The 16,075-nt window shown below is 33.4% G+C and overlaps 3 protein-coding genes and 1 non-coding gene across 8 annotated transcripts; 2 read left to right on the top strand and 2 right to left on the bottom strand.

Annotated features, from left to right (window-relative positions):
- The first annotated feature begins 1,044 nt into the window (after positions 1-1,044).
- On the top strand, positions 1,045-3,809 carry LOC143213243 (dynein regulatory complex subunit 2). Its single transcript, XM_076432898.1, has 7 exons — positions 1,045-1,208; positions 1,295-1,842; positions 2,119-2,371; positions 2,456-2,670; positions 2,741-3,133; positions 3,218-3,328; positions 3,407-3,809. The coding sequence occupies exons 2-7, from the start codon at positions 1,699-1,701 to the stop codon at positions 3,599-3,601; spliced, it is 1,311 nt and encodes a 436-aa protein (XP_076289013.1). The 5' UTR covers positions 1,045-1,208; positions 1,295-1,698; the 3' UTR covers positions 3,602-3,809.
- Thoc5 (THO complex subunit 5) lies at positions 2,740-6,904 on the bottom strand. 3 transcript variants are annotated; one of them, XM_076432895.1, is made up of 12 exons: positions 6,774-6,904; positions 6,361-6,469; positions 6,154-6,291; positions 5,863-6,077; positions 5,717-5,792; positions 5,454-5,639; positions 5,251-5,383; positions 4,947-5,186; positions 4,772-4,874; positions 4,489-4,690; positions 4,114-4,408; positions 2,740-4,037 (listed from the first exon to the last, which is right to left on the bottom strand). In XM_076432895.1, exons 2-12 carry the CDS (start codon positions 6,454-6,456, stop codon positions 3,721-3,723), a joined length of 2,001 nt encoding a protein of 666 aa, XP_076289010.1. In that variant the 5' UTR covers positions 6,457-6,469; positions 6,774-6,904; the 3' UTR covers positions 2,740-3,720. The 3 variants fall into 3 exon arrangements, with proteins under 3 accessions (XP_076289010.1, XP_076289009.1, XP_076289008.1); XM_076432894.1 differs by having other exon boundaries at positions 6,160-6,291; positions 6,665-6,891; XM_076432893.1 differs by having other exon boundaries at positions 6,665-6,891.
- Positions 6,870-6,941, bottom strand: Trnaw-cca (transfer RNA tryptophan (anticodon CCA)). The gene has a single exon. It is a non-coding gene; the product is annotated as a tRNA-Trp (tRNA).
- Positions 6,942-8,885: 1,944 nt separating this feature from the next.
- On the top strand, positions 8,886-15,981 carry Glu (structural maintenance of chromosomes 4-like protein gluon). 3 transcript variants are annotated; one of them, XM_076432892.1, is made up of 9 exons: positions 8,886-8,905; positions 9,774-10,057; positions 10,455-10,646; positions 10,712-10,888; positions 11,397-11,689; positions 11,750-12,029; positions 12,120-12,716; positions 13,119-15,286; positions 15,545-15,981. In XM_076432892.1, the coding sequence occupies exons 2-9, from the start codon at positions 9,812-9,814 to the stop codon at positions 15,678-15,680; spliced, it is 4,089 nt and encodes a 1,362-aa protein (XP_076289007.1). In that variant the 5' UTR covers positions 8,886-8,905; positions 9,774-9,811; the 3' UTR covers positions 15,681-15,981. The 3 variants fall into 3 exon arrangements, with proteins under 3 accessions (XP_076289007.1, XP_076289005.1, XP_076289006.1); XM_076432890.1 differs by lacking the exon at positions 8,886-8,905 and adding an exon at positions 9,098-9,355; XM_076432891.1 differs by lacking the exon at positions 8,886-8,905 and adding an exon at positions 9,512-9,657.
- The last annotated feature ends 94 nt before the right edge of the window (positions 15,982-16,075 follow it).

Below are 16,075 nucleotides of genomic sequence, written 5' to 3' on the forward strand. Positions count from 1 at the left end.
CCTTTTCATATTTTACGCTTCTTTGCTCAACCCAATAAACTATTGCAACAAGATAACTGTAAGAGTAATGATTGTAGGCGATCAAATTTCTGGAGAATTATAAATACGTGATTTGGTAATTTGGATGTCGCAATTTCATAGTTTGAGATAGCTAGTTTAGAGATAGCTGATAATGGTACATATCTTCCAGATCAGACTACACGATGTCGTACCATTCAGTTGTGCAAGGAATCTCGGAAAACATTATTCTCTACAGGAATTACACATACACATACGTATAGACCACGTAACGCGAACCGTCGAATCTGCAACATAGTTATTAAAATTGGCCACCAATCAATCAGTCAACGCAATTTATAATAAGCACCATCGATAAACTGTAACAATAAATTATTTTCCAAATAAGAATATTTTAATTCTTACAGAAAAATTCTACAAAATGTAACAATAAAACGTTAGCGTTTACTTACATACTTGTGTAACGTCTTATTGTTAGTACGATAGTAATGGTGTTTTAGAGTTATTTAAATTGAAATATCTCCTGTGAACTACTAAGTTTTCGACATACATATGTTAGTACTTTTTTATAGCGAATGTCCAGCTGCATCGATTGATATATTCAAAAATACCTCATTCCATTTAAAAAGATGAAGATGGCCTTCATATCTCTAAAAAAAATTACATAAAAGCAAAAATTTTTTTGGTATTGTATGAGTCCCATTTTATCATTCAACTTTGTCCTTCAGACATTTGATGTATATTTAAAACCAAGGAAGTTATTTAAGGCGGTCAAGTTAGGTGAAATACCCGGTATACAAAGTAGAATTGGTTGATCATGGTCAGATGCGTGTGTCAGACGATTCCTATGCAATAGCACCAGTACAGCCAGATGAGGGGAATCACGGTGAGTATCCCATCTCTGATGACTAGTCCATTCTACGGCACGGGCACCGTGATCTTAATGGGGGACGTTGGAGAAACAAGGATAATTATTAAATCCTTCTAACAGCTCAAAAAAACTCAAGCTGTTGGGTCGAATTTTAAAAAAGTTATTCGTTTTGAAAAGGTGTACATATATACTTTGTACACCCACTGTATATCATAGGCATGTCTTGCGATATTTTTGTATTTTTAAACCCAACGTTTATGGAAATAAAGCGTTTTACCAAAAAAATTTCCTTCCCCCATGCTGTCAATTCTCGATATATGTATGTCACATTTTTTATATGATTCCTGTTGAATGCATAATAGTGCCATTAATAATTAATAAATATAAATTATTAATTAATTTCAGAGCTAAGAGAACTCGTTTATTATTATATCATTACAAGGAAATCTTTACGGAAGCCACGTTGTTTAATTTACTATGCAATAAATAATGCTACTTAAAAAAAAATTGGTTAACATGAGAAATTATTATTTTCAAACTAACATTACCATTATGTAGAAATGAATATTTTCTGCTGAAATTATATATTTTCTTGTTAGAGGTTCTTCTATATTCTTAAAAGTATACTACTGTATTGATCAAACACGTACATCAGTACGTATATCTCTGAAGTGAGAGATACGTACACATATTTTGGAGTACAGTGATTACGTATAACAATTAAAACTGTGTTTATTATACATTGTGAAACATATTATTATATTGACGAGTAATTGTCTTCTATTAAATAGAATAAGAATTATATAAAAATGATGAAACAACGCAAAAGTAATAGAAACAGTAAATTTGCTCGAATGAGTGAAGAGGAGCGTGCCCGTTACATGCAACATCGTGCTGAATTTGAACTTGAAGCTAAGAGGCGTAAACAACAATTAATTGCAACCTACATTAAAGTACTAGACTTATTAACGTATTGCTACCCATACAGATTTTTTAAATTCGCAGGGGCATAAAATACAGCGACAGATAAAAATTCAATCGGTATTTAAATACGGATGAAATCTAATTAAAATTTAATAATGTTTCGTGCATGCCTTCAACTTATAAAAAAAATTAATTTGTCTTTGATTCATATTATTCTGCAATGCGCACTGAAATTAATACTGAGCAATAAAAAAAATTGTTACAATTTTGTTACATCATTGTGAATATTATCCATATCTTTACAGAATAAATTAAAACATGAAAACGTATTTTCGAAATTAAACACTGCTAAAATCAATGAAACATGGAGACTTGTTTTGAGACAAATAAAATGTAAAGAAATTTATGAAAACGTAAAGGATCTTTCTGAATCATTCGATAGAGTTGTAAATTTGAAAGATAAAACAATTTGTCAGTTGCAAAGTGAATTAAAAGTAGCAGATGAAGATCATAGAAAACTGCAAGAAGCTCACATTGAGTTGATGAATGATATAATCGGTATTAATCGAATTTAATTCAGCGTACTTCTAGTACTGTAATAAAACATAGATATGTAAACAAATCTCTTTTTATGTTATGTAGGAAAATATAAACACAAGTTGCAGGACTTACATGATTTATTCAAATTAGATAACAATAAATCGAGTGCGTTAGAGTTAGCATTTTTGAAAATTAAAATGAAACAAGTCTATAAGGAAATGCAATCTACTGTAGTGAAGAAAACTGAAAAGTTGAAGGAAGAAAAATTTACAGCGAAGACAAGAAATGCTATTAACATTCGTAATATTTTAATTTTGGTAATACTGTAAACATAAAATGTTATTACTCTTTAGACAGTTGATAATAGACAAATTTATTGTATGGTAGGAAGAAGACGTAATGTCGAACCTTATACATATATCTTCGCAAAACCTTAAAAACCTTTGGGAACAATTGAATAGAACACTTATTGAATATGAAAGAGTTACAAAAAATAAAAAAAAACAATATGAATATTTAAAGGAACAAGATAGTGTATATCAACAATGTATATTACAATACCCAAAAGTACAGTTGCAACTACAAAACGCTGCTGAAAATTTACGATGCAATATACAAATTCTATCATTGAAGAGAGATGAACAAGTTGGAAACCTTAAAATGAAAAATGCACATATAAAGAAGGAAACAAGAGATATGAAGCAGTACTTTAGTACAGTTCAAGCTGTAGACTATGTTCAATTAAAGAAATTGACTGTTTTTAGCAATGATGCATTAAAGGTTAAACAATATGTATACTATATGTACTTTCCTTTGCCACATACCATACTGTTCATAATATGAATATTATCATTTCATTTTCAGAACTTGCAGAAAACCATGCAAAAATGTTCGACTATTCTTGAATTAATTACAATATGCTCTAATTTGGAACCATTTCACGTTAATTTCAGAAATTATTTTATTGAAGGCGAGGTAATTCTTTTTACAACATTGTAAGAGATAAATTAAAATATTTTTTGACAAAACTTTAAAGCTGGAAAAATTTTACAGATTCCTAGTTCACATGATAAAATTGAGAAATTCTGGCAAAAGTACAATGACGTAGCAGCAACCAACATTTTATTAAGAAAGGAATGCAAAAAACTTAGTTTAGAAAACAAAAGATTAAAGTACGAGTTACAAGCCCACGTTATAAGAATTTCTGGGGTGCCTGAAATACGCATGAACACGTCAACTTCGATTTGAGCAATCTTTATATTCAAATTACATTTTATAATTGCAGAACGTAGGTAAGTTATGTTTACATTAGAATGTAATATATATCGCACAATATGCATTTAAATGTAATTTAATATCATAGCGAATTAACGATGGATAAAAATTCCACCTCCCAATTCCAAATATTTATAAGGTCTAGCACGAGTACGGCCTTTTATGGGGTGAAAGAAAATTTTTTCCTTTGATACTGTATTTTCTGTTTCCAAATAGATATCGAAACACGCTCTTAATCGCTGCAATTGCGCAGATAAGGTTGGTGGTTTCGTCCACATTACATTTATTTCTCTTTCAATATCTCGTAAAATGTCAACAGCAACTGGTACCGTAGGATTTATACTTATATTAAATACTGCAGCTATCTTTGGATAATCAGGTTTTATAGCAATTTTTGCAATTAACTCGTCTGAAATGGATAACGTATATGTAAAAAAAAATCTGAAATAATAATTTCTATATAAAATAATTTGAAAATATCTTACTATTTCCACGTCGAAGAACAGCTTCATAGAATATGTCTAATGAAGTCACTAAGCCTTGCTGCTGAAGAGCAGAGTTCGCAGAAATAGCATAACCGTTCCAAGACATTGTTGTAAATTTTTGGAGAATTGTATTAAGTTTTTGTGGTAAGATGTCGTTAGTACTAGCAAGAATTGGTAAACTTCCAGATTCCAAGTGTCGAATCTCCATACATAATTCCAATCTAGCTTTCAAGCGTCTTTTAATCTCTCTTAATACACTTTCAACACTATCTTGAGCTATTTCGCAACGTGTAACCTGATAGCATTCAAACAATTTCATCAGTTGAAACAGTTTAGAACCATAAAATACATGACATACGATATTTATGTTTATACCTTTTGTTCACGAGAATCAGGTGAAATGAAATTCAAACCAGCCATTCTTTGTGCCCATTTATATGGAATTCCTAATCCAAGCGATGAAAAGTTACCCAAATTATATCGACTTAGTTGATAGTAATTAGCTGGATTTGGACTTTCTAATCCTAGATCTCTTGGGTACAATTCCCTTAAAATTGATTCTGATGCAAGCATGTCTCTGCAAAATAAATATATAAAAGTTCCGAGAAAGTATACATAAAACGGCATATACTTAATAATGTATGGGAAAATAGCATACCCAGTACTATTGCTCTCAACACCTTCAGTTTTCAATTTTGATTCTACTGTAACTACTTTCAGGAACATTATGTAAAAAAACTGCAATGTCAACTTCGTTTCGTCTGAAAACGTTAATGTTTTAAAATATTTTACATTCATTTTTAGAAATATTGATTTGCATTTTCGAAACTAACTTTTCAATTTAATAATTATCTTCACGTGTAAGGGGTGCCTTTGAAGCAGCTTTAATCTTTTCTCTTCTTGTCTAGCTTCCCTAGACAATCTATGGTGTCTTTTTTTATGAATGTGGGTTTCCTCTATAATACTTTCAGATAAAGTTTCAGGATCTGAATCAGATTCCTGCAATCCTTCCTGATTATTTGCACGTTTTGCTTCTTCCTCGTCGCCTTCTATTTTTACTGTTATAGTACTGTCTGTAGGAAGATGTATATAAAATAAAATGTGTAATGCTTAACAAAATTTTAACATCAAACGTACCATATGCATCTCTATAAGCAGATGCTTTTGCATAAAGAACATATAATGGCGAAGCAAGTAACGTCGCTTTGTGATGTTCTTGTCTGATTCTGTCTAATGGTAATCCAAGGCTTTCTTGTAGTGGTTTGCTTGCCTAAAATATAAAATAGTTATTACTTTTCTGCATTTTCTGAAATATTGTAGTTGGACAATACGCATATTACTTCTAATATTGAATAAAGTTGAGGTGCCAGATTGTCAAGTCGAGATTGTTTAGATTCTATGCTTAATGCTACTGCTTTTTTACTTTCTGTTAATTCATCGCACAAAGCAGCAAGCTGTTTTCTTTGTGTTAATTCCCACTCCAAGCGAGCTAGTCTCAATTGATGTGGATTATGTTTTGCGATGTCCTAAAACAAATTCATTCATAGTATCATAGAAGTAAAAGTAATAAATCTTACTTCTATTATTCTATTATTTATCTTACAGGTCTCGATATGTTCTCAGGGGCTTCTTTATAAAATTCTTCTTCCGATACAAGCTGTATCAGTTCATCTTTAGACCTAAGTAGAATCATATTAATTTGATGTGCAAATTACATTTTAAGAAGATTGTATAATAGGAAATATTTACTTGAATTGAAGACACTTAAGAACTTCCTTCTTCAAGTGCATCACTTCGTATAATAAATTCTGTAAATGTAAATGTCTACTGTCAACACTGCCTTTCGAAGCCATTAAAGAATCTCTTGCAAATTTTGTACGAAATTTTTCCATTCTATTTAATTTTTTAAGCTCGATAAATGCTAACGATGTTTGAATTTGAAGTTCACGTATTTCATCCTTGGCCTAGAAGAGATAAAATTTAGGTGTTCAATAATCAAATTAAATAAATACAGAATAATATTTCAACAGAAGTACAAACAATTACATCTCCATTAATTTTTAGTTCTGCTATTTTATTCATAGCTTTACGTATGTTGTCACACGTTGATAAGAAATTTTCAGAATCATTTTCTGACAATCTTTCTGTGGCTTCTTTCTCTTCGTAACTGATTATAGCCTAAACATAAAAGATTGTTTTATTGAAACTAAAACGCAAGATATGCACAGTTAAAATTAATATTTATACCTTATAAGTATCTCCATCCTTAAGAGAAATTCCAGAATTCCCACTAACTGATTTTCTCCGCTTTTTCGAATTTTCGGTATCAGTTTCCTTACCCATTCTATTCACAAACCTTAAATTATATATAAAATTAAAAACATGAGAGACTTATCATACACACTATAAATAAACTATTATTTCTTTTATAGAAGTCAAAATTTAAATAACTTAATGAATATATATTAATTATTTAATAGAAAAAAAATAATGTAATTATGACCACTTGTATATAGAAATGATTTAATTTAATCTTTTAAAACTCTGTTACATGTCCATGTTGCATTTTAATACACGCTACACAAATACACAAAGCGGTACACCGGGTGAGGTTATGTTTCCACTCTTTAAAATTTCAAGAATATACATTCATCTATTACAAGCTATATTTATAACTTTCTTCATTCGCACGTGTTGCACTATTATGTAGATTATTTTCCAAATTTTTTATTGAAAAGCAAAAGACAAAAATGAATTGACCCCGACGTGATTTGAACACGCAACCTTCTGATCTGGAGTCAGACGCGCTACCGTTGCGCCACGGAGTCTTCGTACAAAACTCTTTTAATATGTAATTTCTTTACGAAGACTACGAATGCAAGTACGTAGAATATTGCTTCTTCTAAATATGTTATTGATATAAAATATTTTCATTACTTTTCATAGACCACCGAATGAAACAAAATGTAACAATTATTTAAAACTAATAGTATAGAATTGTGTATACACTGCTGTGCAAAAGAAAGAAACATCCGGCCATATATTGAATGGAAAAACGTAAAAAATCAAATAAGAACATAATAAGTTTTGAAAAAGAATTCCGCTGTTTAATTGAATATATATTCTCAGAATTATTATATATAAAAATTAGGATCTTTCAGCTGAGTGTTGATTTGTCGGGTGACTCCTCTCCCGGTTGCAGCTTGACGATCATTTTTGATTCCTCGATTAGTCTCGCCAACTAGAATTTTGTCAAAGATCTCTGTGGGAATTCTCTCTCTCTCTCATTATTTTCTTATCTATTCTAAGCTATTGTGCCCAGATAAAATAAATTAGAGACCCCACTCCTGACGCCAGACGCCAGATTGCGGACTCCATCCATTCTTACGCTTAGGTTTTGGCGGGAATAGCCGACATTGGAGCTCAGCGTCAACATGGCAGGAACCCAGACGGCACACCGCACCGGCTCGATTTCAGCCGGGCACCTGTGCACAAAATGGCGCGATTTTCACCTGCCGTGGGCTCGAGCCCAGGGCCTGCCGGCCGGGCTAGGATTCAGCCGATTTGCAAGATTGCAAGGGTGCGGGATTCGCGTTCTCATTGCGTGATAATACAAACACGGGTTTTTTCAGTAGTTAAAAACGCCAGATAAAGGTCAATCTAGGCAGCAATCGCCCTCAAAGGTCTTATTTATTAACTTATTATACTTTTGTCGGTAACAAGGAAGACTGCTACGCATTTGCAAAGTACTGCCACATTGATGTGACCCGCCCTGTGTCGCGCATGCGCGAGAAAAGTTGGGCTCAATCGAAGCACTGATTGGCCACATTAGTGTGATACCGTGCTGCCCTCTCAAAAACAGGCTGAATCCCAGCCCGGCCGGCAGGCCCTGGGCTCGAGCCCCCGGCAGGTGAAAATCGCGCCATTTTGTGCACAGGGGCCCGGCTAAATCGGCCTGTCTTGGTCTCAACGCTGCTCCAAGCATTGTGTTTGCCCGTAACCTGTCGGGCAGGGGCTCTGCTAGCTGGGTCCGGCGGTAGGCTCGGTCAGACTGTGCTGTCTGGGAACGTATCTACGTCCTAAGTTTGTGGGGAAAAATGGCAGGAAAGTACCGGAAGAGTTCAGAAGTTTATATGTATATATATATTATTTCGTAAACATTGCAAGGAACGACAGAACCGTGATACAAATATACATATATCTTTCCACAAGTATTTTATACTTCATATCGCATATATGTATATTGTTCTTACTATTCATATTTTTAAATAGAGTAAGTTGTGAGGAAATATATACAGATTTCGTCGATCAGCTGTGCAGCAATCAGCGGCAATACATTAGACAGAGCAAGAAATAGGGAGTTTTGAAATAATCGCTCGCCGTTCCTGAGTCGGTGGAAATGGCGAGAAGAGTCCGCGGTCTCTTTCTCTCTCTTTGAAATACTCTCTGCTTTGAAGTATCTTGAACTCAGAAGCGATAAATAAATCATTTGTATGGTGACGGTTAGATATCATTATTATATGTTTAGTGTTTGCTGGAAATTTCGGTTACCATGAAGTGACGGCTGCTCAGTAAGCAAACGTGCTCGATTTTGGACGGCATCTACGCACGCATAAGTAGCGCATTCTGCCAGGCATATGCGCGCACAGCTGCCCGTCCAAAATCGATCATCTTGTGCTTCGAGCAGCATCGAGCGTCGTCCTTTCAGCATAATGCAGCATAATGCCCGTTACCTGCTCGCTAGGCTGGGTTCGATTTCTGCTCGAGGCAGGCCTGGCTCCTGGCTGACTGGGTATGTATTGGTATGTATCACTGATATCAGTGGTATGTAGTATATATTTTTCACTGATATATGTGATATCAGTGATGTATATGGTAAATACATCAGCGCTGTCAGGCGCTGTCATAACTACGTGATATTATATGCTTTATGGCGAGGTTAACAAAGTAAAAATGGAGTATAGTATATCCTCTATGTTGATTTGTATAACATGTGCTTGTTCGTTATGTGCGTTACTTTCAATTTGAATCTGGGAAGGTGTTATTCAGTGTTATTTCATAGTTATCAATAGTTATTTAGAATAAAATAAAGTACGATTTCAGAACTATCGTTTTCTACGTATTTGCATTGGCAGTGGAATGATAAAATTGATTACACTTGAGTCACGGTTTTATACTAAAAATATTTTTATAGATGCTGTTTAGTACATACATGAGTATGTTATGTATTATAAATTATAAGGTAAGTTACAGTAATCCAGTGTTCTTAGTTTATCTCTTATATATACATTGTTTTACATTTTTGTTGTGAAGAAAATATATTGTAAATACATACACGTTCAAGCAATGTGATACTTCTATGAAATATTGTAATACATATTTAAATTGACATTTTTGTCTAACCTATAAGTAATAACATGGACGCCGGATTTTATGCATTTATAACAACAATGAACAAGTGCGATTTAAAACAGTGAAAATATTAACAGACTTTAAGAGTATTAATATATTATTTTCACCACATTAAAATTATTAATGAAGAATGTAAGTTTATATTTAGCTCCTGCATCTCACAATTGATGCACAAACTTTTTATTTTGCATAAACATCCGGAGTCTAGTAATAACACTTTGTTTTACGTGATTTTATTTAATTTTCAGATTCTGTAATGTGAAGAATATACCATATTGAAGTTGAAATGAGTGGAACCCATGAAGCTGATCAAAATCAAGATAGTAATGAAATGGAAGTTGTTGAAGATAATGCTACGATAGATACCGATGATGAAGGTGGATTAAGAGTAGACGATGATATATACATTCCACCACCTATCAAAGCTGTTCATGAACTTGATGTTAATGGTCCTAGGCTTATGATTATCAAGATTGTTAATGAGAACTTTAAAAGTTATGCTGGCACTCAAACAATTGGTCCATTTCATAAGGTATACGGCAGAAATTTTTATAAAACGTATGCATCAGGGTTGGACAAAAATAATAAACTGAACAGTCACGAATCACGATATACATTGTGTCGCATATCACACAAATTCGTCTTATACCAGTATAACAACAAAGTATTGCCGGGGGATGACGAGAAAGTCCCTGGCAGGAATGTGGTGGTGAGCTTGGAAGGAGCGTGCCTTCTATTGGCCGAAGCAGTCACACACACACTACTACATTATTATGCAGCACAATAAACCCATCTTGCCTCTGTGTCGTCCCAGGGTCCTTCTTGTCATCTCCCTACAATATATTACTCCTCGATCGACAGTTAGAAAATTTATTCGAGTAATGCTCAACTCTGGTACATATACATCAACTAAATTTTCTTTTTTGTAGTGTTTCTCAGCGATTGTTGGTCCGAATGGTAGTGGCAAAAGTAATGTAATAGATTCAATGTTATTTGTATTTGGATACAGAGCTAGTAAAATTCGGTCGAAGAAGCTGTCTGTTTTAATACATAATTCCAGCGAACATCAGAATATCAACAGTTGTACAGTATCTGTACATTTTCAAAAAATCATTGACAAGGTATTCACTAGACCATTTTCTATTTAAATTACAACCATTTCTGAAATATAAATACTTTGTTGTAGCCTGGGGCAGACTATGATGTTGTTCCTAACAGTGAGTTTAGTATATCACGAACAGCACTTAAAGATAATTCTTCACATTATGAAATTAATAGGAAAAGGGTGCAATTCAAGGAGGTTGCGAAGCTGTTGAAGTCCTATGGTGTGGATTTAGATCACAACCGTTTCCTAATCTTACAAGTACGGAATGCAATATTATTCTATCAATGCTCTCTTTCTATTTTACCATTATACCAATTACATTCATTTGCAATTACAAGGTTCACTTTCTGATCACATTTCATATTATGAAATATATTAATTATGACTATGGAATATTGATAAAACGAACAAAATTTTAAAATAATCTATAGATAGTGTGATGATTAGACAGCAGATCTTTATGCAAAATAAAAGTTTTGTACCTTAATTGCAAGAAACTGGAGTGAAATAGAAATTTATTTTCTATCTTAATATGTTTAATAGGTTGAAAATAATAAGATAGCATTTTTAAATTCTTCTTATGTAATTTAAATTACACCTATTCATTTTTGTCATAAACGCATAAAATCTGCTGTCTAGTGATGATACACGTGATAAGAATACTTTCTAGTCTTATTTCATTTTAAGCTACACAATTTTTATGTATTTGTGTAGCGAGAGGGATTTTATTTTATTATAATTATTTTTCCTTGATCTATTATACCAGGGAGAAGTTGAGCAAATAGCAATGATGAAACCTAAAGGACAAAACGAAAATGATACTGGTATGCTTGAGTTTTTGGAAGATATAATTGGGACAGTACGTTATAAGGAACCATTACAAAAATTATCAGATAAGCTAGACCTGCTTACAGACTATAGAGTTGAAAAGTTAAATCGTTTGAGAATTGTTGAGAGAGAGAAAGCAGCTCTGGAAGAACCGATGCAAGAAGCAGTGCAATATTTAGAATTAGAAAACACAGTGACAGAGATAGAGCATCAACTTTATCATTATAAGAGGTAACTTATTAATATTGATATACAATGATTTTACGAAATTCATAAAATTCCTTTTTGTAGATTCGAAACTACGAACGAATTAGAACAACAAGAAAAGAAAGCTAACGAATTGGATACGGATATTGCAGATCTTGTAGATAAAATGAAAGAAGTTCATGATGAAAAAAGCAAGCAAAATAAAATAATCGAGGAGAAAAACAAGAAATGGGATAGCTTACAACTGAAAAAAGATGAAATTTCAACTCAGTTTAATAATATTCGCAAACATGATGAATCACTTCATGCGGAACTTGTGGAGACCAATAAACGTCGAAAAGCTAACATTGCGACGTTAAAAGCAGTAAGCTACATTACTATACTATCTATAATGAAAAAGTTGAAATATGTAGCGTTTATATTATATAATTAAATAATTTAATATTATTTGTAGGAGAAAGCTAAAGTAGAAGAACTCCGTAACGTGCCTGAGAAAAGCATGGAAAGTATTCAGGAATGTGAGCAGCTTATTGAAACTAATTTAAAAAAGAGAGAACACGAGGAATCAGTACTGGAAAAGTTAATGGTTGGGTTACGCGGAAAAACGGAACCACTATTAAACGAACGTTCTGTACTTGAAAAAGAATTAATTTCTCTAAGGAAAAACGTTGATGAAGCTCAAGCAGCTTTCAATCTTGCACAATCTGAATTTAAATTATATATTTCCGTAGAAGCGACAGAAAGAGACAAGCTAGAAAAGTTGCAAAACTCTTTAAAATTAACAGTAGACACTTTAGCAGAGAAAGAGCTACACTTGAAGAATTTACAAACAAAAATTCCGAGTACTCAGCACAATTTGACTCAAGCGCAACACGCGTTGGAGACAATAAAGCAAAAAGAGATCGAAGAGGCCACAAAATTGAGACGGATGAGAATGTCGTATGAAGAACAAAAGTGTGCTATGCAAGCAAGTCGATCAAGAAACAGAATTTTAGATAGTTTAATGCGAGAAAAAGTGGAAGGGAGAATTACTGGGATATTCGGAAGATTGGTAAGCAGATAAAAAATTCCTTTCTTTGTGAATGTTAATTTTATTTACAAGATGTTCGACAATTAACGCTAATTGACATAAAATTTAAAAAATCGATATTTTCAAACAATTTACTATTTAGAATATACCAGACGATTGTCGCTTAATTTTCAAGGTTTGATAAATTTATAATTAGACTCCGGATGTTTATGCAAAATAAAAAGATTGTGCATCAATTGCAAGACGCAGGAGCTAAATATAAATTTACATTCTTCATTAATAATTTTAATGTGGTGAAAATAATATATTAACACTTTTAAAGTCTGTTAATATTTTCATTGTTTTAAATCGCACTTGCTCATTTTTGTTATAAATGCATAAAATCCGGAGTTTATAATAATTAAGTTATGATTCTATATGTAGGGTGATCTTGGAGCTATAGACGGAAAATATGACGTCGCGGTTTCAACAGCTTGTATGCCCTTGGACAACATTGTAGTAGACACAGTATCCACAGCACAATCATGCATATCATTTCTACGTCAAAATGATATAGGACGCGCAACGTTTATCCCTCTAGAGAAACAGCAACGTCTATTGGACAGATGTAGACAGAAAATACAAACACCTGAGAGTGTACCGAGGCTGTTCGATCTTATACATGTCGAAGATGAACGGGTACTGCCGGCGTTCTATTATGCATTACAAGATACATTAGTAGCAAATGATTTAGATCAAGCTACGCGTATTGCGTACGGCCAAAGACGGTTCAGAGTTGTTACACTGAAGGGTGAATTAATTGAATTGTCGGGTACAATGAGTGGAGGTGGAAGAACAGTACTGAAGGGTAGAATGGGGCAAAAGGTAATTCGAAACGAATTATCTGCCAATGACATTGAAAAACTACAGGGGAATTTGGACAAACTACACGAAGAGTGTACTAAACTTAGAAACGAACATCAATCTTTAGAAACTCAGGTTCATAGCCTAACTGTAGATCTAAAAGATATGGTTGTTGAAAAAGAAAAACTGTGTATCCAAGCTAAAACATTGCAAGGGCAAGAACCATCTTTACGACAGCAGTTGAAAATTCAGGAGAAAAAGGTTACAGAGTCTGTTGCGGATCCGAAAAAGGTCGAACAGCTCAAGAAAGGGATGAATATAGCCGAAAAATCATTGGAGAAAGTGAAAGACAATTCAAAATCTGTTGAAAGTGAAGTGCAGCGTATTAGTAGAAAAATAGAGGAAATTTCAGGAGGTCGTGTAAAAGATCAGCAGAAGATGATAGCTAACCTGAATAAAACAATTGAAAAAGCTAAGGCCGAGATTTGCAAGTTGCAGGTTGCAATGAAAACGTCTGAAAGGAATTTGAAAAAGGTCGAACAACGCATAGATAATCTGGAAAATGATGTTCAATCCGCTGAACAAAGGCTTCGAGATATTCAGAATGAGAAGCAGGAATTAGAGGTACAAGGGAAACAGTGTATACACGAACTAAATGAACTTAACGAAGCTCTTACGGAAAGAGACACAGCTATGTCATCCCTTAAAGAGGAGTTAGACGCTTTGCAAGCGCGGGAGAACAAAATGAAAGGCGTTAAAATCGATTTAGATCAAAGAATGAAAGAGTGTAAAAGCGGAATAAAAATGTTGAAACAACGAATTCCAGATTACACGCGAAAAATTGCTGAATTGAAGCTTCAAGCTATACCTGGCAAAGACTTAGTGAAACTGAGGGAATTAACTGAAGAACAACTACGCGAGCTGGATGAGAAAACGCTTTTGAATGACTTACAAAAGGCTAAAAAGAGATTACCGACCGACGTTCCAAATATGCAGGTTATCACAGACTATAGAGAAAAGGATGTAATATATTTGAAACGTGTAGCAGATTTTGAAAAAGTAACGGGGGAACGCGACAGAATGCGAAAAATTTATGAAACTGTGAGACTTCGTAGAATGCACGAGTTTCTCTCTGGTTTTGGGGTAATTACAAATAAGCTAAAAGAAATGTATCAAATGATAACGCTGGGCGGCGATGCGGAATTGGAGTTGATCGATTGTTTAGATCCTTTCAGCGAAGGCATTGCCTTTAGTGTCAGACCACCTAAGAAATCGTGGAAAAATATTTGTAACCTTAGCGGAGGTGAAAAGACATTGAGCTCCTTAGCTCTTGTGTTCGCGCTGCATCACTATAAACCAACTCCCCTCTATTTTATGGACGAAATCGACGCTGCTTTAGATTTTAAAAATGTATCGATCGTTGGAAATTACATCAAGGAGAGAACGAAAAATGCACAATTCATAATTATATCGCTGAGATCGAATATGTTTGAGTTAGCGGACTATCTTGTCGGTATATATAAAACGTACAACTGCACGAAGAGCGTTAACGTTGATTTGAGGAAGTATTACGAAAATAGTGGGATCGCGCCACCAACGCAAATTACATCGAAAAACCAGCTAACTGCCAGCCAAGCACAAAGATTCAGCTTGCACACTCAACAGAAGGAGAAAGGTGCATCACTAAATCCTAGTAATTTGAGAACCTCAGAAAAAAATCAAGAAGGGAACAGAGACAATGCATTTAAGTAAGTAGAGATAATTGATGCAAGATTTATATTTTTAATTCCCGGGCTAATTCCTTATTTTGCCAATCCATCTTACAAGTGGCATTTAAATAGTGACTCATCCGAACAATTAGAAATGAGTTAGACACTCTGTTTATTGTTGCATTTCTTGAAATTGTTTAAAGTAGTACTTATAACACACATAAAAAGACAGATAGAGGTATTTCAAAGGTGAAGAAACATGAAATAAATTCATAGAATTCTCCATTTCTTTTTTAGTTCACTCGAATTAGGATTGTGTCCAACACCGCAGAAGACACCTATACACAATCGACGATCTAAAGATGATTCCGCATTAGACACAGACAATGAGGACATCAGTGTAACTCCGTCAAAAAAGAAGCGTAGGACATGAATATCGTAAAAACTGTTTTATATTTTTGTATAAAAACAGTTTTAAATTCTATTCGACTACGTGAAAATAGAATTGTATAAACGTACCTAAAACTTTGAGTTGTATCTTATGAGAAATGAAATGATTAATATTTTTATGTAAATTTTTTATGAGAAGTGACAAAATGATTAATATTTTTATGTAAACTTTGCGTATGTAAAAAGTGTATATTACATCTTATATTTAAAGCTTTATTTTAGTATTGATTTTATATTGATGATTATACATTCTGGTATTAAATACTAAGAATAGTCTAACACTATTTTTGTTCTATGTTTAATTGCTTCCAATCATACCTGCTTTTACCTACCTAGATATATACTAAGTCCTGAGTTTATATATGTATATATTAATTT

The sequence above is a fragment of the Lasioglossum baleicum genome, chromosome 11, assembly GCF_051020765.1.
Source record: "Lasioglossum baleicum chromosome 11, iyLasBale1, whole genome shotgun sequence".
NCBI lineage: Eukaryota > Metazoa > Arthropoda > Insecta > Hymenoptera > Halictidae > Lasioglossum > Lasioglossum baleicum.

Excerpts from the sequence above, each read along its gene's own strand:
- Thoc5 (XM_076432893.1), bottom strand. Across the intron at positions 4,875-4,946 it reads GATAATTATTAAATTGAAAA|ACGAAACGAAGTTGACATTG; the intron begins GTTAGTTTCGAA and ends TAACGTTTTCAG. Across the intron at positions 4,038-4,113 it reads TGTTCTTCGACGTGGAAATA|ACGAGTTAATTGCAAAAATT; the intron begins GTAAGATATTTT and ends TATCCATTTCAG.
- LOC143213243 (XM_076432898.1), top strand. The coding sequence starts at position 1,699 with ATGATGAAACAACGCAAAAGTAATAGAAACAGTAAATTTGCTCGAATG. Across the intron at positions 2,671-2,740 it reads TTCGTAATATTTTAATTTTG|GAAGAAGACGTAATGTCGAA; the intron begins GTAATACTGTAA and ends ATTGTATGGTAG. Across the intron at positions 3,329-3,406 it reads ATTATTTTATTGAAGGCGAG|ATTCCTAGTTCACATGATAA; the intron begins GTAATTCTTTTT and ends AAAATTTTACAG.
- Glu (XM_076432892.1), top strand. The coding sequence starts at position 9,812 with ATGAGTGGAACCCATGAAGCTGATCAAAATCAAGATAGTAATGAAATG. Across the intron at positions 10,058-10,454 it reads CAATTGGTCCATTTCATAAG|TGTTTCTCAGCGATTGTTGG; the intron begins GTATACGGCAGA and ends TCTTTTTTGTAG. Across the intron at positions 10,647-10,711 it reads TTCAAAAAATCATTGACAAG|CCTGGGGCAGACTATGATGT; the intron begins GTATTCACTAGA and ends ACTTTGTTGTAG.